This window comes from Mobula birostris, chromosome 23 (assembly GCF_030028105.1).
Source record: "Mobula birostris isolate sMobBir1 chromosome 23, sMobBir1.hap1, whole genome shotgun sequence".
Lineage (NCBI taxonomy): Eukaryota > Metazoa > Chordata > Chondrichthyes > Myliobatiformes > Myliobatidae > Mobula > Mobula birostris.
In genome coordinates this window covers 6,429,498-6,451,471 of record NC_092392.1, presented here as the reverse complement: position 1 = coordinate 6,451,471, position 21,974 = coordinate 6,429,498, and the positions used below count along the sequence as shown (strand labels likewise).

The following is a 21,974-nucleotide window of genomic DNA, read 5'->3' as shown; positions in this document are numbered from 1 at the left end:
TAATAATAATACATAAGTAAATCAATTACAGTATATGTATATTGAATAGATTTTAAAATGTGCAAAACCCAGCAATAATATATATTTAAAAAGTGAGGTAGTGTCCAAGGGTTCAATGTCCATTTAGGAATCTGATGGCAGAGAGGAAGAGGCTGTTCCTGAATCACTGAGTGTGTGCCTTCAGGCTTCTGTATCTCCTACCTGATGCTAACAGTGAGAAAAGGGCATGCCCTGGGTGCTGGAGGTGGTTAAAAATGGACGCTGACTTTCTCAGACACCACTCCCTGAAGATGTCCTGGGTACTTTGTAGGCTAGTACCCAAGATGGAGCTGACTAGATTTACAACCCTCTGCAGCAGCCACCCACCCACCCCCCCCCATACCAGACAGTGATGCAGCCTGTCAGAATGGTACATCTATAAAAGTAATATCTATAAACTGTAAATCACTTAATTGCATCTGGTGTATTGTCTGTTATTTGGGCAGGGTGGGGTACCTCACACAGCATCCACACAAACTATTACCCAGTTTGGTGGGGCCGAGGGCTGTTTCCCTAGACGATAGCGAGCCGTGCGACCCTGAGGGTGGCCGGGGGTCTACAGAAGTTTTTGAGTGTATTTGAAGGACAAAGTGGCCTATGTTGTTCAGAAAAGAACTGAGAGTTGTAGGTTCCAATTCCAATCTGACCCCAGGGACTTGCATACATAATTAATAATGAGAATTCTAGTACTGTACTTTACTGCAAGAATACTAAACCAGCTAACCAACTGAGATGCTGTCCCTTTGAGCAACACACATCAAAGTTGCTGGTGAATGCAGCAGGCCAGGCAGCATCTCTAGGAAGAGGTACAGTCGATGTTTCAGGCCGAGACCCTTCATCAGGACTAACTGAAGTCGGCTCGAAACGTCGACTGTACCTACTCCTAGAGATGCGGCCTGGACTGCCGTGTTCACCAGCAACTTTTATGCGTGTTGCTTGAAATTCCAGCATCTGCAGATTTCCTCATCTTTGCTGTCCCTTTGATGCAGTTTAGATCAAGGCCCATCTGCTCTCCTCAATAGATGTAAAACTCCCCAAATCACTTGTATAACGTTGATCCTCAAAAGCCCTGGTCAACACTTACGATCAAGAAGGATATCATAATTGGGTGATTTATAGCAAGTATCTATAATTCTTATTTAAATGCCTTAAGTATAAGTTTGTATCAATTCTACAACTGTAGAATCAGCAAAGTACATAAGCAAACTCACTAAAATAACCCAAAAATTATGCAATCAAATCTCACTGTATAAACCAAACCATTACAAAATACTGCTGAGGTAGTGCTCAAATTTATACCTAAGATCACTTAATATAAACCAAAACACAAGCCAATAAATATTGCAAAGTTGATGTTTGGTTATTTCTCTTGGGTGACTGCTAATTGAATTGAATTGAAAACACTTAAGAGGAATTTCAGAGAACAATTCTAAAATGCAGCGGGCAAGAAACCAAGAGATGATTCTTAAATGAGGAATATAAATGTAGGTTCTGAAGATACCTCCTAGGCACTTCAGTATTCACTAATTATGAACTTTGGAATTATCCAAATTTGAAGAAGCTTTCCTTGCAATTAGGAAAAATTATCAAGTTCACCAGACCAAGATCCAAAAATGCAAAGATTAACTGTTGTAATGTTGGAAACTAGAAGGTATATTGTATTCAGCAAGGCCAATAACAGCTCCCTCCATCTAAAAAAAAATTCTTATATTGAATGACTCCCTTAATTCCACTCAAATGCATTTTACAATAAATAATGTCGGTCCTTCTCTTTCTTTTTTTAATTCATCTTTTTATTGATTTAAAAGGAACATAAATACAAACAAGGAGAATTATCTCAAATATATATATATCGATAACAATACAAACCTAGATTGAGATAGGCATTATCAAAATCATACATAGTGTTAAGCTAGTATATAATATATAATAAATGTTGGTCCTTCTCACTGATCTTTTAGTGTGATCATGTGGAAAATTCTTTACTCCAATTTTCTATAATTTCACCTCTTTTTCTGATATATTGATAATCTGGTGGCATTGCTTCTTTGATACATTAAATCAGGTTGAATTTACCACCATTTCCTTGCCTTCACTTGACCCACCTCCATCTTCACCCTCGCTTCCTTGACCCCAATTCTTTAACCATCCACCAAAATAGTGAAGCTACCTTAATGAAACTTCATCCACAACTGCTTCATGTAAGAATTTTATTAATTCAGTTTCTCTGCCTGTAATGCATTTTTTCTGACGATGGCATCTTCTGCATTGATATGCCTTCCATTTTCCTCCATTTATTGTTGATAGTGCCCTTGATTTAACTGGATAGCATTCTCATCTCAATATTGGAACCATGTTCATTTGACTTCCCCCAATCCTGCCCTGACCATTTTCATTCTCTTCCAAATCAAGATAGGGTTCTTTTTGTGCCCATCCTCAATATCACGAACTTCCCTAGTCAATGAATAATACTCCTTCATTTCTCTAACCTTACCTGACCTTAGCCACTTTTAACGTTCCATCAAAGTTGTATGAAAATATAAAGAATGGCACCTCATCTTTTCATTAGGCATTTTACTGACTTCTGTTCTTAATACCACCGATTTTAGATAATTTCTTAGCACCCATATTTTTATGTAGTAGTTGATAGTTGTAATTTCATACTGTCATTTGCATCTCTTTTGCATAGATCTTTTATGGTTGGGCACGTGGCCAAGTGGTTAAGGCTTTCGTCTGGTGATCTGAAGGTCGCTAGTTTGAGCCTCAGCTGTGGCAGCATGTTTGTGTCCTTGAGCAAGGCACTTAACCACATATTGCTCTAGTGTCTATGCGAGGAGTGGCGCCCCACACAGACTTCCAATCTGCGCCTTGTAAGGCATGAAAATGCCTGACGCAGGCCTTTCATGGTCTGAGTCAATGTTCCCTCCTTTTACCATATAACCATATAACAATTACAGCACGGAAACAGGCCATCTTGGCCCTTCTAGTCCATGCTGAACGCTTACTCTCACCTAGTCCCACTGACCTGCACTCAGCCCATAGCTCTCCATTCCTTTCCTGTCCATATAACTATCCAATTTAACTTTAAATGACAACATCGAACTTGCCTCAACCACTTCTGCTGGAAGCTCGTTCCACACAGCTACCACTCTCTGAGTAAAGAAGTTCCCCCTCATGTTACCCCCAAACTTTTGCCCTTTAACTCTCAACTCATGTCCTCTTGTTTGAATCTCCCCCACTCTCAATGGAAAAAGCCTATCCACATCAACTCTATCTATCCCCCTCATAATTTTAAATACCTCTATCAAGTCCCCCCTCAACCTTCTACGCTCCAAAGAGTAAAGACCCAACTTGTTCAACCTTTCTCTATAACTGAGGAGATGAAACTCAGGTAACATTCTAGTAAATTTTCTCTGTACTCTCTCAATTTTGTTGACATCTTTCCTACAATTCAGTGACCAGAACTGTACACAATACTCCAAATTTGGCCTTACCAATGCCTTGTACAATTTCAACATTACACCCCAACTCCTATACTCAATGCTCTGATTTATAAAGGCCAGCATACCAAACACTTTCTTCACCACATTATCCACATGAGATTACACCTTTGGGGAACTATGCACCATTATTCCTATATCCCTCTGTTCTACTGCATTCTTCAATGCCCTACCATTTACCATGTATGTCCTATTTTGATTAGTCCTACCAAAATGTAGCACCTCACATTTATCATCTGCCATCTTTCAGCCCACTCTTCTAACTGGCCTAAATCTCTCTGCAAGCTTTGAAAACCTACTTCATTATCCACAACTCCACCTACCTTAGTATCATCTGCATACTTACTCATCCAATTTACCACCCCATCATCCAGATCATTAATATCTATGACAAATAACATTGGACCCAGTACAGATCCCTAAGGCCCACCGCTACACACCGGCCTCCAATCTGACACACAGTTATCCACCACTACTCTCTGGCGTCTCCCATCCAGCCACTGCTGAATCCATTTTACTACTTCAATATTAATGCCTAACGATTGAACCTTCCTAACTAACCTTCCATGTGGAACCTTGTCAAAGGCCTTACTGAAGTCCATATAGACAACATCCACCGCTTTACCCTCGTCAACTTTCCTAGTAACCTCCTCAAAAAATTCAATAAGATTTGTCAAACATGACTTTCCACGCACAAATCCATGTTCCTAATCAGATCCTGTCTATCCAGATAATTATATATACCATCTCTAAGAATACTTTCCATCAATTTACCCACCGCTGATGTCAAACTCACAGGCTGATAATTGCTAGGCTTACTCTTAGAATCCTTTTTAAACAATGGAATAACATGAGCAATATGCCAATCCTCCAGCACCATCCCCGTTTCTAATGACATTTGAAATATTTCTGTCAGAGCCCCTGCTATTTCCACACTAACTCCCCTCAAGGTCTTAGGGAATATCCTGTCAGGACCCGGAGACTGGTCTACTTTTATATTCCTTAAAAGTGCCAGTACTTCCTCTTCTTTAAGCATCAGTTTCCTTAACTACCCTACTTGTTTCCCTTACCTTACACAATTCAATATCCTTCTCCTTAGTGAATACCAAAGAAAAGAAATTGTTCAAAACCTCCCCCATCTCTTTTGGCTCCGCACATAGCTGTCCACTCTGATTCTCTAAGGGACCAATTTTATCCCTCACTATCCTTTTGCTATTAATATAACCATAGAAACCCTTTGGATTTATTTTCATCTTACTTGCCAAAGCAACCTCATATCTTCTTTTAGCTTTTCTAATTTCTTTCTTAAGATTCTTTTTACATTCTTCATATTCCTCGAGCACCTCATTTACTCCAAGCTGCCTATATTTATTGTAGATCTCTCTCTTTTTCCGAACCAAGTTTCCAATATCCCTTGAAAACCATGGCTCTCTCAAACTTTTAACCTTTCCTTTCAACCTAACAGGAACATGAAGATTCTGTACCCTCAAAATTTCACCTTTAAATGACCTCCATTTCTCTATTACATCCTTCCCATAAAACAAATTGTCCCCATCCACTCCTTCTAAATCCTTTCGCATCTCCTCAAAGTTAGCCTTTCTCCAATCAAAAATCTCAACCCTGTTATGTCCCATCTTCCCTTGTCTCTCTCTAGAAATAATAAAATCCATAACTTTTTCCAATTGTGATGAAAGGTCGCCGACCAGAAACTTTACAGATGCTTCCTCATCTGAAAACAATTTTTTAAAGTTTTGTCTATTACATTATATCGATGTGACTGATAGGTGAAAGAGATAAGTGGCTGGAAACGAGGGATTCTGATAGGAGAGGACAGAAGACCATGTCTGAATGGGAATAGGAAGTAGAATTGAAATGGGTGGCCACCAGGAAATCTCTCACTACCATTCAGGGCCCCAAACAGTCCTTCCAGGTGAGTCTGTTGGGGTCATACTGTATCCAGTGCTCCTGTATATTGGTGAGACCTGAGTGGGAGACCGCTTCGCTGAGCACCTATGTTCCATCTGCCAGAAAAAGCAGGATCTCTGGTGGCCACCCACTTCAATTCTACTTTTGATCTGCCATGTTGGACCTTATTAAAAGCCTTCTGAAAATTGAAACGCTTCACATTCAATAGTTCCTTCTTAGATATTCTACTGCCACATCCCATGCATTATTCATACAAGGTTTCCCTTCCATAAATCCATATTAACTCAGCTCAATTCAATGATTCTTTTCCAACTCTTCCTTTATGACGTCTTAAGACCATAAGATAAAGGAGCAGAAGTCGACCATTCGGCCCATCGAATCTGCTCCGCCATTTTATCATGAGCTGATCCATTCTCCCATTTAGTCCCACTCCCCCGCCTTCTCACCATAACCTTTGATGCCCTGGCTACTCAGATACCTATCAGTCTCTGCCTTAAATACACCCAATGTCTTGCATGACAGATTTTAGCAATTTCCTTACTACTGATATTTAGATTAGATTTTTTTTTAGATTATGAGGACACTCAGTCCTCGTTTATTGTCATTTAGAAATGCATGCATTAAAAAATGATACAATGTTCCTCCGGTATGATATCACAGAAACACAAGACAGACCAAGACTAAAACTGACAAAAACCACATAATTATAACATATAGTTACAACAGTGCAAAGCAATACCGTAATTTGATAAAGAGCAGACCAGGGGCACGGTAAAAAAAAGTCTCAAAGTCCCGATAGCCCCAACATCTCACGCAGATGGTAGAAGGAAGAAATTCTCCCTGCCATGAGCTTCTAGCACCGCAAACCTGCCGATGCAGCACCCTGGAAGCACCCAACCACAGTCCGACTCTGAGTCCGTCTGAAAACTTCGAGCTTCCGACCAGCCCTCCGACACCGAGCACCATCTCTGCTGAGCGCTTCGACCCCAGCCGCCAAGCAACAGGCAAAGCCGAGGATTCGGGGCCTTCCCCTCCGGAGATTCTCAATCACACTGTGGCAGTGGCGGTGAAGCAGGCATTTCAGAAGTTTCACCAGATGTTCCTCAGTGCTCTCACGTCTGCCTCCATCAAATCAGAATTGTGCACGGCCTCCTACTTGACAGATTACAGATATTCATCACCAGAGAGGCTGCGCGCGCTGCCATCTTCTCCTCCTCCCGTGTCACAGACACTATTGTAGCTCAGGGCATCAGAGTTTGGGGTTCAATCCTGGCACCCTCTGTTAGGAGTTTTGCATGTTCTCCCGATGGAATGCGTGGGTTTCCTCTGGGTGCTCTGGTTTCCTCCCATAGTCCAAAGGCATACTGATTAGTAGGTTAATTGCTCTTTGTAAATTGTCCCGTGATCAGGTTAGGGTTAAATCCGGGATCATTGGGCAGTGCGACTCAAAGGGTCTATTCTGTGCTATCTATAAATAAATAGAATTTGGCTAAAAAATTGGCATTTCCAACTTTCTGTTTTTCCTCACTTAAATAAAGAAAGTTACATCTGTCCTCCTGTAATTCATGGGACAATTCTAGAAACTATAGATGACCAACAAATCCATTACTAGTCGCCTCTTTCAAAGTTCTGGAAAATAGGTTCTGGGGCAGAGCAATGGCACAGTTACCACACTTTTGAACTGGCTTGGGTGCAATCTTGATCTTGGGAGCTTCCTCCATGGAGATTGTAGGGTCTTCCTGTGATGCTAAGGTTTCCTTTGGAGCTCCAGCTTTCCTCTCATATCCCAAAAATGTGCTGATATGTAAATTAGTATAAGTGGGTGCCAAAAGAATGAGTGAGAAGTTGATGGGAATGGAAGACAGAATAGGTTGCAGAGAAATAACTGAAGGAAGTAGGCAGATCAGGATGTTCCAAGAGCCAGAATAGATTCAATGGACCATATGGCCTTTTAAGTCAAAAGGAAGCATAAGAAACACAAGCCTTTGGAATTTTTCAGCTTTCAGACATACCAGCTGGTCTAGCACTTTTTTAAAAAAATTGTTATATTTCTTTCAGTTCCTCATTATCACTCCATCCCTGTTTCTCTAGAACGTATAACAGTTGATTTTGCTTCTGTGGTGTGGAACAGAGGTGCTATAGGTAGTGCTGCTTTCTCACAGCTCTAATGAGCTGTTTTTGATCCTGACCTCCAGTGTTGTACGTGTGAAGTTTGCGCTGCCTCCCTGTAGCCAGCTGGATTTTCCTCAGGGGTTTCTGTTTCCTCCCACATGACAAAAAATACACAATTAATTCTCCTTCCCCTTCTCCTATAGTCCACTCTCCTCTCCTACCAGATTCCTTCCTCTCCAGCCAGCTTCACCTATCACCTTTTCGCTATCTTCCTTCTCCTCCCCCCCCCCACCTTTTATTCTGGTGTCTTCCTCCTTCCTTTCCAGTCTTGAAAAGGTCTTGGCAGAAATGTAGACTGTTTATTCAATTCCATACACTTTGCTTGACCTCCAGCATTTTGTGTGTGTTGTTTTGGATTTCCAGCATATGCAGCATGCTTGTGTTTATGACTTTCTGTAAATTACCAAAAGGGTGGGTGAGTGGTAGCCAGCTGTGAGATAATACGTGGAAAACATAGAAAGGGTGCAGGGGAGATTTACAAGGATGTTGCCTGGATTGGGGAGCATGCCTTATGAGAATAGATTGAGTGAACTCAGCCTTTTCTCCTTTGATTGACGGAGGATGAGAGGTGACCTGATAGAGGTGTACAAGATGACGAGAGGCATTGATCATGTGGATAGTCAGAGGCTTTTTCCCAGGGCTGGAATGGCTAACACGAGAGGGCACAGTTTTAAGGTGCTTGGAAATAGGTACAGAGGAGATGTCAGGAGTAAGTTTTTTACGCAGAGTGGAATGGGCTGCCGGCGATGGTGGTGGTGGCAGATACAATAGGGTCTTTTAAGAGACTCCTGGATAGGGGCATGGAGCTTAGAAAAATACAGGGCTATGGGTAACCATAGGTAATTTCTAAGGTAGGGACATGTTCAGCACAGCTTTGTGGGCTGAAGGGCCTGTATTGTGCTGTAGGCTTTCTATGTTCTACGCTTCTAATAAGTTATCAGGAATAAGTGGGATGAATGGGTTCATGGAATGCCATGAGAGCAGGCATTAATGAGGCAAGTGACTCACTTCTATATTATTAGGAAATATAAAGAATGGAAAATCTCATAAAAATTACTATGAACGCAGCAGGCCAGGCAGCATCTCTAGGAAGAGGTACAGTCGACGTTTCGGGCCGAGACCCTTCGTCAGGACTAACTGAAGGAAGAGTTAGTAAGAGATTTGAAAGTGGGAAGGGGAGGGGGAGATCCAAAATGATAGAAGACAGGAGGGGGAGGGATGGAGCCAAGAGCTGTACAGTTGATTGGCAAAAGGGATATGAGAGGATCATGGGACAGGAGGCCTAGGGAGAAAGAAAAGGGGGGGAGCCCAGAGGGTGGGCAAGGAGTATAGTGAGAGGGACAGATGGAGAAAAAAGAGAGAGAGAAACAGAATATGTGTATATAAATAATGGATGGGGTACGAGGGGGAGGTGAGGCATTAGTGGAAGTTTGAGAAGTCGATGTTCATCCCATCAGGTTGGAGGCTACCCAGATGGAATATAAGGTGTTGTTCCTCCAACCTGAGTGTGGCTTCATCTTTACAGTAGAGGAGGCCGTGGATCGACATATCAGAATGGGAATGGGACGTGAAATTAAAATGTGTGGCCACTGGGAGATCCTGCTTTCTCTGGCGGACAGAGCGTAGGTGTTCAGCGAAACGATCTCCCAGTCCGTGTTGGGTCTCGTCAATACATAGAAGGCCACATCGGGAGCACTGGACGCAGTATATCACCCCAGCCGACTCACAAGTGTCGCTTCACCTGGAAGAACTGTCTGGGGCTCTGAATGGTGGTGAGGGAGGAAGTGTAAGGGCATGTGTAGCACTTGTTCTGCTTACAAGGATAAGTGCCAGGCGGGAGATTGGTGGGAAGGGACTGGGTGGACAAATGGACAAGGGGGTCACGTAGGGAGCGATCCCTATGGAAAGCGGGGCGGGGGAGGGAAAGATGTGCTTGGTGGTGGGATCCCGTTGGAGGTGGCAGAAGTTACGGAGAATTATATGTTGGACCCGGAGGCTGGTGGGGTGGTAGGTGAGGACAAGGGGAACCCTATTCCTAGTGGGGTGGTGGGAGGATGGAGTGAGAGCAGATGTGTGTGAAATGGGAGAGATGCATTTGAGAGCAGAGTTGATGGTGTAGGAAGGGAAGCCCCTTTCTTTAAAAAAGGAGGACATCAGGGAGATGAAGATGAAGCCACACTCAGGTTGGAGGAACAACACCTTATATTCCGTCTGGGTAGCCTCCAACCTGATGGCATGAACATTGACTTCTCTAACTTCCACTAATGCCCCACCTCCCCCTCGTACCCCATCAGTTATTTATTTATATACACACTGTCTTTTTCTCTCTCTCCTTTTTCTCCTTCTGTCCCTCTGACTATATTCCTTGCCCATCCTCTGGGCTTTTTCCCCCCCTCCCCCTTTTCTTTCTCCCTAGGCCTCCTGTCCCATGATCCTCTCATATCCCTTTTGCCAATCAACTGTCCAGCTCTTGGCTCCATCTCTCCCCCTCCTGTCTTCTCCTATCATTTTGGATCTCCTCCTCCCCCTCCCACTTTCAAATCTCTTACTAGTTCTTCTTTCAGTTAGTCCTGACGAAGGGTCTCAGCCCGAAACGTCGCCTGTACCTCTTCCTAGAGATGCTGCCTGGCCTGCTGCGTTCACCAACAACTTTTATGTGTGTTGCTTGAAATTCCAGCATCTGCAGATTTCCTCGTGTTTGCGTATGGAAAACCTATAGTTTTCTGCCGTATCCTTATTCCCTATTATAAATTCATCCCACTTTCCACAAACAGCTACCAGTTGCTTTTTAAACATATTTATGAAAGTTTACAGTTCATTATTATGTTTCTTGTCACTTTACTCTCGTATTCTCTTTCCTTCCTCATTTTCTAGTAATCTTATAAACCTCTTCCTTTGAAATGAAAATGTCTTTAATTTTTTTGACTATTTCTATTACCTCTGTCCAGTGGCAGAAGAGCTTTTCCCGGAGTTACAATGCATATCCAAGAGATGATTTTCACCCTAAGACAACTCTAAGCAAAGTGTAGAGAACAGCATTAACTGCTGCACATGAAATGAAAAACAAGAAATGCTGGAAACAGCTGAAGCATCGTTTGTGGAGTGCGAAAGACAGTTAATGAAATGATGACGGGTCAATGACGTGTACTATTAATTGTGTTCTCTTTAGAGATGTGATGAGACATAGCGATTATATCCTGCATTTCCTATTTTTAGCAGCACACACAAAATGCTAAAGGAAATCAGCAGTCAGGCAGCATCTATGAAAATGAATAAACAAGTCAACATTTCCGAAACGCTGTTTATTCATTTCCAAAGATGCTACCTGACCTGCTGAATTCCTCCAGCATTGTGTATGCGTTGCTCTGGATTTCTAGAATCCGCAGAATCTCTTGTGTTTATGATTTCATATTTTAATACTAGATTCTCAATTTTCCAACTTCACCATAGCTTTTGACTTCGCGAATGGAGAATGGGTTTTGGAAAACCCTACCTAAATTTTCCGTCCTTGGGAGCAGAACAGAGACTACAACACCCATCAGAGTGCGAAATGCCGAGCTGGAGTATATCCGAATGGCGTTCTGGAACATGGAGTTCCCATACCGCGCTCAGGGCTGTGAAGGAAGAGAAAAGAACTACGTTAACCAGTAACCTTTGCGGCAAACGTGGCGCGGGTGACGTCCCGACCCGTCCAGTAGAAAGGGAGAGGTGCGAGGCCTGGCAGCGCGGGCCGATTGGAAGCTCGGAGAGCGGAGAGGCGGGGCGTACCCAGTCTGGCAGTGCGGCGAGTGGCAGGCAGAGTTGGAGTTTGAGAGAAGCGAGAGTATTTCCAGAGAGAAAGGGTGACAGAAACGGAACACAACATGTCGCTTCAGGTCGTCACAGCGAAGCTGGCCGAGGTGGAGCTGAAGGAGGCTGTGGTGGCCTCGGATAAACCGAGCGCCGAGGGCAACAGCGTCCAGACAAAAGACGGGGAGCCCACGGCAACGACCTCGGCGGAGGAAGTCAAGCATCATCACCTGCCGCCGCTCAGCACTGCAACCAAGGACTCCAAGTCGGCAATGAAGCGGATGGAGGCCGCGCAGAACGGGGACACGTTCAACGCGGACGGGACCGTCATGGAAGCGCCGCGGACCGTGAAAAAGGTGAGGGGACGTGAGTGACCCGGCGAACCTTTCCTGCGACTGCCTCTCTCACTCAGTTCCGAGCAGTTTTCCGGATGGCAGCTCCTGTTCTTCCCTGAGGGGGCCGGGGTGCGTTCGGACGAGCTGGAGCTGACGGTTAACCGCGATCCTCGATCTTTTCCCTTTGTGGCGGAGGGTTAACCCTCGGGCTCTGTTCAATGAATGAGTACTCGGGCTCTGCGCCTCACGGGGGCGGAGCTTCAGGTTTGCTTAGCAATGACATGTGTATTATTCCGCCCACTTGACTGGTCCTTCATTTCTGATGTTGCCCAGAGAGAAGCCGTTCCCTCCATCATTTCTGCTTTTAAGAAAAGCTATCTAATTATTCATTACCCAGTCTTGTTCCTTTACTTCACTATCTGAGTGAGATTTCATTCAGATTTTCTTTTTCAAAACTTAATCAATGTTCAATCCTTGACTTTATACACTGGGACCATGATACATGGCCCATGACATGTGGTACATTTCTATAAACTCTTATTTCATGGCTTTAGAGAAGGGGACAGCAAACTTAGACAGGAAGAGCTTGTTGGAACAGAAACAATTGGAAAATTTTAAAGCAGTATTTAAATTTGTGTGTTTACAGGTGGAAAACAGCAGTTTCTGATGGGGCACTAATGTTCATTTTATTGTCAAGTAGCATGCACAATACAATTCTGATATTTGCTTTCTCCAGATAGCCATGAAATATAGAAAGACCATGGAAGTTGATGAAAGAAAAGGCATCAACTCTCCCTGCATGAAAAAGAAAAGAAACAAAATTTGTAGACCCCAAAAAGCCCCGCCCCTGCCCTGCAGAAAAGATCATCATCAATAACAATCCCAGACTCCCCTCACTCACAACAGAACAGTGACTGTAACAGTCCATGACCCTGTCACTTAGTGAAGATACAAGGAAGGGGTTAAGGAGAGAACTTGTGCAGTTATGGTGATGATTAGTAACTCAATACATATAAAAGTAATGGAAACTGAATTAGCAGGTGCCTTTAAAGTGAAGCTGGATAGGTATCTGTGGAAGAAAGACTGAATTGTTTGCATGGTTTAAAACTATTGACACTGTTCATTGAAGATAGATATTACTGGCCCACATTGTACTGTACATCTCTAATTCTTGCTGAACTGTAGGGTGAATTTGGAGTCCACTGTGTTGCGAATTCTAAAACCAGACTAAGTTCATAGAAGCATAGACATAAAAAAAAAACCTGCAGCACAATACGGGCCCTTCAGCCCACAATGCTGTGCCAAACATGTACTTACTTTAGAAATTACCCAGGGTTACCCATAGCCCTCTGTTTTTCTAAGCTCCTATCCAGGAGTCTCTTAAAAGACCCGATTGTATCCGCCTCCACCATAGTTGCCGGCTGTCCATTCCACGCACTCACCACTCTGCGTGTTTAAAAAAAACAAACAACACCACAACAACAACAATTTACCCCTGATATCTCCTCTGTACCTACTTCCAAGCACCTTAAAACTGTGCCCTCTCATGCTAGCCATTTCAGCCCTGGGAAAAAGCCTCTGACTATCCACACGATCAATGCTCTTCATCATCTTATACGCCTCCATCAGGTTACCTCTCGTCCTCTGTCGCTCTAAGGAGAAAAGGCCAAGTTCGCTCAACCTATTCTTGTAACGCACGCTCTCCAATCCAGGCAACATCCTTGTAAACCTCCTGTGCACCCTTTCTATAGCAGCGGTCCCCAACCACCGGGCTGCGGACCAATACTGGGCCATGAGGAAACGATATGAGTCAGCTGCACCTTTCCTCATTCCCTGTCACGCACTGTTGAACTTGAACACAGGGTTGCCAACTGTCCTGTATTTGCAGGGACATCCCGTATATTGGGCTAAATTGGTTTGTCCCATTCAGGACCGCCCTTGTCCTGTATTTCCCCCGCTAAAGTAGAGCGTTCCTGTGAAACCTTTCGTGTTGAAATGGCGTGAAGCGAAGGAGCAATTACCATTAATTTAAATGGGAAAAAATTTTTGAGTTTTCCCAGACCCAAAAAATACCAAATCATACCAAATAACACAAAACCAAAAATAAGTAACACTAACATATAGTAAAAGCAGGAATGATATGATAAATACACAGCCTATATAAAGTAGAAATGATGTATGTACAGTATAGTCGGGAAGATGAAGGCAAAACCGATTTGAGGGGGAAAAATTGGTACGAATGCGCATGTGCATATCATATGCACATGTCACGCATGCGCACACTGGTGCCTGCACAACGCTTCATGGTCATGGTAGTCTTTCCTGGGGTAAAGTGTCCCAGGATTTGACTGCTACTTTTGTCCCTTATTTGGGAGTGAGAAAGTTGGCAACCCTAACTGTAAAAGACATGTTGAGGTGAGTTTAACCCTACTTGAACACCTCCCCAGTCGGCCAGTCCGCAAGAATATTGTCAATATTAAACCGGTCCGCAGTGCAAAAAGGGTTGGGGACCCCTGTTCTATAGTTTCCACTTCCTTCCTGTAGTGAGGTGATCAGAACTGAGCATAGTACTCCAAATGGGATCTGACCAGCGTTCTATACAGCTGTAAAATGACTTCTCAGCTTTTCAACTCAATCCCACTGTTGATGAAGACGAATGCACTGTATGCCTTCTTAACCACAGAGTCAACCTGCGCAGCAGCTTTGAGCGTCCTAAGAGTGTGGACCCCAAGATCCCTCTGATCCTCCACACTGCCAAGAGTCTTATCATTAATACTATATTCTGCTATCATTTTTGACCTACCAAAATGAACCACCTCACACTTGTCTGGGTTGAACTCCATCTGCCACTTCTCAGCCCAGTTTTGCATCCTATCAATGTTCTGCTGTAACCTCTGACTGTCTTCCACACTATCCACAACACCCCCAGCCTTTGTGTCATCAGCAAATTTACTAACCCACCCGCCCACTTCCTCATCCAGGTCACTTATAAAAACCGCGAAGAGAAGGGGTACCAGAACAGATCCCTGAGGTACACCACTGGTCACCAACCTCCATGCAGAATATGACCCATCTACAACCACTCTTTGCCTTCCGTGAGCAAGCCAATTCTGGATCCACAAAGCAAGGTCCCCTTGGATCCCATGCCTTCTTACTTTCTTAATGAGCCTTGCATGGGGTACCTCATCAAATGCCTTGCTGAAATCTGTATACACTACATCTACTGCTCTACCTTCATCAATGTGTTTAGTCACACCTTAAAAAATTCATTCGGGCTCGTAAGGCACGACCTGCCTTTGACAAAGCCATGCTGACTATTCCTAATCATATTATCCATGTCCAAATGTTCGTAAGTCCTGCCTCTCAGGATCTTCTCCATAACTTGCCAACCACTGAAGTCAGACTTCAGGATCAAGTTTATTTTTATTGATGTGTTGTGAAATGTGTTGCTTAGTGGCAGCAGTACAGTGCAAGACATAAGTTACAATAAGAAATCAAATTACCTGAAAAACTTTAGTGAACTACATTGTTTTTACTTGTTATAATCCAGGAAATTGATGATTGCTGTTATTGGTGCCTGCTTTTTAAAAATTTGTTTGAGTTTAAATTATCCAACTGGCTTAATGGCCTTTGGACACATCAGTGGTTCAATACACTAAGCTTTTATGTTTTATATGTAATTTGGCAAAACATTAGCAGTGATATTATGTCAGAGATGAGCAAGATGATCCCAGGACTGGTTAAAAATTCTACAATTATTGTGTGCTTTTGCTGCATTGGAGTTCCAGCCTGAAAAGCAGTTCGATAGTTTCCATTGACAGGAGGATAGTAAGTAACCAGAGGACAGACTTGACAGTTAACAATTGAACAAGAAGGTGGGATGCAAACATGAGGAAATCTGCAGATGCTGGAATTTCAAGCAACACACATAAAAGTTGCTGGTGAATGCAGCAGGCCAAGCAGCATCTCTAGGAAGAGGTGCAGTCAACGTTTCAGGCCGAGACCCTTTGTCAGGACTAACTGAAGGAAGAGCTAGTAAGAGATTTGAAAGTGAGAGGGGAAGGGGGAGATCCAGAATGATAGGAGAAGACAGGAGGGGGAGGGATGGAGCCAAGAGCTGGACTGGTGATAGGCAAAGGGGATACGAGAGGATCATGGGACAGGAGGCCCAGGGAGAAGGAAAAGGGGTGGGGGGGGGGAAACCCAGAGGGTGGACAAGGGGTATAGTCAGAGGGACAGAGGGAGAAAAAGGGGAGAGAGAAAAAGAATGTGTGTATATAAATAAATAATAGATGGGGTACGAGGGGGCGGTGGGGCATTAGTAGAAGTTTGAGAAGTCATTGTTCATGCCATTGGTGGGATAGTTGGCTGAAAAGGACATGACAAAATGAAGAGATGCAAGATAAGTTTCTTGTGAAGTTTTGTGTTCCTACTTCTGAAAAGCTACAATTTGAATGAAAATACAGTGGAAGCAGGTTTTCAAAGTCAACTTTCAAATGGAATTAAGTAGATGTGAAGAAAAAGAAATAAGTCTATAGAAAGATTGGAAATTGAAGTTGAGTTATTTCTGAAAGCCAACATTGATACAAAGGACCCTTTGGTTATCTCTTATGACTCCAAATATTTCCAGTGTTCAAACATTGCTTTCTAAAGGATGTTTGGAAACCATGTAGTTTGGACTTGTAACCATATTTTATTTTGACCTCCCGAAGTCCTTGGGAATGAATAGCCCTCTTTCTAAAAATAGTTTATCCTTTTGCTCAGCAGACTTATCTGCCTGGCTGGTGCACAGGCTAGATAGTTCAGGAAATTGCTTTTGTTTATTCATTGGATTGCTTTGTTGAAAACATTTCCATTTTTGATAACTTTAGCTGACTTAAGTGCCATATTGTAATAAAATATTGTTATCCTGTTCTGAATAATTCGACACATTTGCATGTCATTGTCGTAATCCAAAATAATTTTTGAACTAGTATAATTATGGCAATTGATCAACAGCATAGGATGACATTTTAATCTAAGAACACTTAGTTTTTGTGTGTAGAATACTGTGGCAGTGTTGATGACAACCCAAGTTACCAAGTGAAACACGTTTGAAAAAAGATTCGAAAATGTTGTGGTAGTGGTATTAATGCAAAATTGTATGCTGGAAATTTGCATTACACTACAGATATTGGTTATGGAAGATTTTCCACCATTACTGGGAACGAAGAATATATATGGGACAAGTTGAGGTTCTGTTTTGCTTTTTGTTCGCTTGAAGTTTTGAAAATGCAGTGGAAACAAAAGTAAGGAAGAACATAAATGCTTAGTGAACTAAAATTGCAGCTTTATGATATGCCATTCTGAATAATGAATAGTATTTTAATGTGACAAAGCATTGTTATAGATAAGAATGTGTATAATGTCTAGAATAATTTTCCTTTGCCTTTATACATAAAGAATTTTAAATGAAAGTCACTTCCTGTATGTTTCAAATTAGAAGTTTTAAGAACATCTTTTGAGAAGCAGCTTTAATTTTAATTTGTTAACTGTGTTGCAAAATTAAATATTCAAACTAGCTGTTTTTGTTTAAATGCTATGCTTTGAACCTGGAAGTTGAGATCATGTTACAGAATTGTATGGTTCAATGGCATAAGTATGTTTCAATGTGTTAACAAATAGATCAATATTTTATGATTTTTGCAAATTCAAAGCTCTGTATATTGTACACAGAGGAAATGTCTGACTCATTACTGCATACTAGAAAAAGATTGCAGCTGCTTTGTGGTTATTTAATGAAAATGCTAATGCTGTGGTTAAAGTTGAATTGTACAAGTATGTCATGTAAGTCAACTAATGTAAGAAAGTGTAATTTGAGGTTTTAAGTACATTTCTTAATGGTAACAATGGTGGTCAAGACTTGTTTACTGAACAGTTTTTAGCATGAGCAAATCTTCCTCTGGTGTAAGCAAGATGGTACTTGCACGTTTTATTTAAATTGGGTGAGTACAGATTCTATAATTAAATCAGAAATTTGTGAATTGAGTTTTAATAATTTTGAGAAGATTGATATGAATAAATTAAAAAAGGACACATGTCAGCACCTGCAGTTTCAGCCACTTGCAACTCTAGCTTTTACAGTTTGGGTTTGCAGGCAGGGAGTCATGATCTTGCCGTTCTGACCACTTTATAAGAAAAGTGGCTATTTACAATAAGACTTAAATTCCAGGTAGCCCATGTGGTTAAGAATTTTTGTTATAATAGAAACCTTTCCCGTATTTCCTGCTTTATTTAACTGCAAAATGCCTCGTAGGAGCTGAGCATAACGCACCAAAGTAAAAGGCTGTTAAGTCCACTGAATTTATGCTATTTCTTTCAAAGAGTAATCTTAATTAGCTGTCTCGTCTGATCTAGGAAGCGCAATTCTATTCTTGAGATCCTTCTAATAGAAACATGGAAACATAAAAGGCCTACAGTACAATACAGGCCCTTCTGCCCACAAAGCTGTGCTGAACATGTCCTTGCCTTAGAAATTACCTAGGGTTATCCATACTCCTCTTTTTATATATATCTCCATGTACCTGTCCAGGAGTCTCTTAAAGGACAATATTGTATCTGCCTCCAGCACCATCGCTGCAGCCCATTCCATGCACTCGCCACTCTCTGCCTTTTAAAAAAAAAGAACTTGCCCCTGACATCTCCTCTGTACCTACTTCCAAGCATCTTAAAACTGTGCCCTCTTGTGGTAGCCATTTCAGCCCAGAGTCCACAGGATCAATGCCTCTCATCATTTTGTACACCTAATGGTATTGAACAATTTTGATTTTCATTTTTCTTTGCTGGATGAAACTGAAAAGTGCAGAATTCATTTTCCATCCCTAATACTTTTTGAGGTGGTGGTGATCTTTCTTGAACTAGCAAGTATTTTGTTAATGGATTGTGCTAGATAAGTGGTAGATGGCTTTGGTGACTTGGAATGAGTTACTTGTCATAGGATATTGCTGTGCTCTGTCGTTGTAGCTATTTTACTGTGTTTATCTTGTTGGATTTCTGGTCAATCGTGACACTTGGGATATTGCTTGAAGGGACCTGGAGATGATAATGCTGATGGACATCAGGGTATATGGTTAGAATTCCCTGATCATTGCTTGAAGTTTTGGTGGAATGAATGTTACCTACTTGAATGCTGTAGATAACTTGCAGCATGCAGGTGAGGGCTGATTTCATTGCTGAGGAATTGAGCATGGTCTAGAACACTGTTGAATCATTAGCAAATATACTTCTGATCTTAAGATAGAAGAATCATTAATGTAGCTGAAGGTGGAAGGTTTGAGGATGTTACCCAGTATTCTGTGTAACTTGTACACAATGAATGGGAAGATCTCTGCTTTCACATTTTTTTTTTTTTTTTTTTTTTTGAAAGCTGATCGTAAACACTTTGAAAAAAAGCTTCCATGAAAAAAAGCTTCCATGTGAATCTCAATTTTGTTGCTTTCCAGATGATGTCTTTAGCTGGGCAACTGAATGAGCTGTTTCCAGAGTTTTCTAATGCTGTTCCGAATGTGTTGAAAAATGCCTAATTGTGATCTATAGTAATTCTCCCTCATATGGATGGACAATCTGACAACAGCATGGCTCTTTGGAAGTTGCAGGTAACTACTACCTTTAGGTAGATGGGGCTGCTGGGGTTATATTCTTAGAAAATAGCCTGCACCTTGATTATTTTTTTCTGTAATGCAAGAGTATTGTCTGTGCAAACATCAAGAAATGAGATGGGGGGGGGGAAGGCTAATATATTTGGCTTGTTTTCACATGAATTTCATGAGTGAATTTTATTTCGTATCTGAAAGTTTTTGGTTAGTGATTTGTGAATTCTAAAAGGGGAAGCTTCTGTTATGCAAACAGTAGTGTGGTAGTCATCTTTATATGTTTTGGGTTTATTTTGGAAGAAATGTTAGAATGCTTTTATAGCTTGTCCTGTTGAAGCACCTTCAATTGCTCCAAAAGACTGAGGTTTGGTAAAAATACTGAAAGGCTTTTATTCGCTCTACAATACGACTTCCACAGTGAGTGTCTGCCCCCGGACTGAGGGGGAGGGGCAAGACGAATACCTTTATACAGGACTCTGTGGGAGGAGCCACAGGGGCAGTCAGCAGAGGGGTGTGTCCAGACAGGTAACCGAGTTACAACATATATACATGGTTTACCACACCTGTAACATTTTAAGTGCATTCTACAATGCTTAAACAAGTTGCTGGTATGTCATCAAAGGGAAAAAGAGAACAGTTTGCTTCAGTACAGGAAATACTTGTGAATCTCAATGCTGTTTGAATGGACATACTTAATTGTCTTCTAGTAATAAGCATGGAAAAGAAATTCATGTTTTGTTGAATGATTAAATTTTTTTGCAACAATGTTTAAACTTATTTGTGATTGGGATTTAAGTTTTTAATTTTGAGACTGGTTCTTACTGGGGTAACTGCACACAACAAATTATTTTTACTGGAAAACTCAGATTACAATGTTTGATAGGGGTAACAGTTGATGAGGGCACTGTATGATGAAGTTCACATGAATTTTAATAAGGCTCTTGATAAAGTTCCATGTAGCAGGTAGGTGAAAAGAGTAAAGTTCCATAGGATTCCAAGCTGGCCCTAAGGACAATAGTTCATGGATGCTTTGTTAATGGAAGAATGTTGCCTAGGGAATTCTCCAGCGTCTGGTACTTGGGGTGTTTAATTCTTGTAATTCCTATTAACATTTAGGTCAAAATGAAGGAATGGTGAAGTGGCTTAGATTTGATGTAAACACTGGCCACCTGGCTAGCAATGGATAGGAAAATTTTGGACTGTTAGATGGTGTGGTCAGCTGGGTTGAAAAATAACAAATGGAATTTAATCCAGAAAAGTATCAGGTAATTTATTTGGGGAGATGCAGGAATATGTGGGAAACCTCTGAAAATGTGGCATTTGATTGTTCATAAATCCTGATTTGGGTGCTGCATCTTATTTGTAAATTAGTCCAGGATTGATCTGGGAGTCCAAATGTGAAATGGACATGTGCCCTAAGAAGGTGTTGCAGTAGCTGGCATGGACCTGGATGTGTAGCCAGACCTGGGATTGATGGGTAAACCTGTGGCTGAAACCAGACTCAGACTGTACATCCCCTGCTTTCTTTTCAAAATCACCAGCATAACTGGAAAAATTGTTACACTAGTGCATAATAAGTAAAATAGAACTGTATTTGAGTATTTAAGGGAGTAACGTTTGGTAGGCACAAGTGTGCTGGATTGGGTTTTACTGTACAGAATAAGTAGGATATTGAAGAAAGAGATCTCAAATTCTAATAGAGTTAAAGGCAGCAGGATACTTCAGTAAAATAGTTAAAAGGTGCATGTAATTGCCTTATTTGCCAAGAAATATGAAAATGAGTTTATGAATTGTACACAACTGTAGTTAGATCACAGCCTGAGTACCACATGCCGTTTGCTTCTTGCATTGCAGGAAAAATATAGTTGTATTGGGGAATGCGGAAAAGATTTACAAAGGTTTTGCCAGTATTAAATTATAGTTTTGAGGAAAGATTGGGGGGGAGGGAGAAAAACTAGAGTTTTCTTTGGAACAGAGATAACTGTAGGAAGACTGAATTGAGATGTATAAAAATAAGTGTTCTGGTTTGAGTAAATAGGTACTGTTTTGCCTAGTAGAAAGATAATAAAACAAGTTCATGTGTTTAGATTTAGAGGGGACTTGAAATATTTTTCACCCAACAAATGGTTCAGGTTTGGCAGTCATGTAGAGGTATAAACCCTCATTAAGCCGTATATCAGTGTATACATAGATCTCTGGCCTGCTTGGCTGGGTAGCTTTTGAGTATGTAGAACGTTTTATGTTACTACTAGTGGATTTCTTCAATGATAAATCACACCAGCGTATGATTTACTCTCTCTCAAAGTTTTAAAAACAATCCCTTGGTATTGATTCAAAGAAAGGTGGGTGAGATAATCCTGGTACTGTATCATGACCAAAATCATTAAAATGGATTAATTAATCATTACCACATTTCTGTTTTATAAACCCTCTGTGCACACTTTGTGTGCTATCATCCTTGCATTACTGGCTCAGTTAAAAAGTATTTTGGTTGCAAAGCCAATGGACAATCAGTGATCATGAAAGTTGCTGTTATATATAGAAGTTCTGTCTCATTTGGGATATCTGTGAATGGCCTCTGT

The 21,974-nt window shown here is 41.6% G+C and overlaps 1 protein-coding gene and 1 long non-coding RNA gene across 7 annotated transcripts in view; one reads left to right on the top strand and one right to left on the bottom strand.

The window, feature by feature from the left end:
• Positions 1-1,950: 1,950 nt before the first annotated feature.
• Positions 1,951-11,988, bottom strand: LOC140186870 (uncharacterized). The gene is made up of 3 exons (XR_011882957.1): positions 11,811-11,988; positions 11,131-11,251; positions 1,951-6,617 (listed from the first exon to the last, which is right to left on the bottom strand). It is a non-coding gene; the product is annotated as an uncharacterized lncRNA (long non-coding RNA).
• Positions 11,333-21,974, top strand: part of ahcyl2b (adenosylhomocysteinase like 2b) — a 94,120-nt gene continuing 83,478 nt past the window's right edge. For all 6 annotated transcript variants that reach the window (XM_072241567.1, XM_072241569.1, XM_072241566.1 and 3 more), the window contains exon 1: positions 11,333-11,782. In XM_072241567.1, coding sequence (XP_072097668.1) covers positions 11,501-11,782 — 282 coding nt within the window. In that variant the 5' untranslated portion in view covers positions 11,333-11,500. The remainder of the gene's footprint in view (positions 11,783-21,974) is intronic.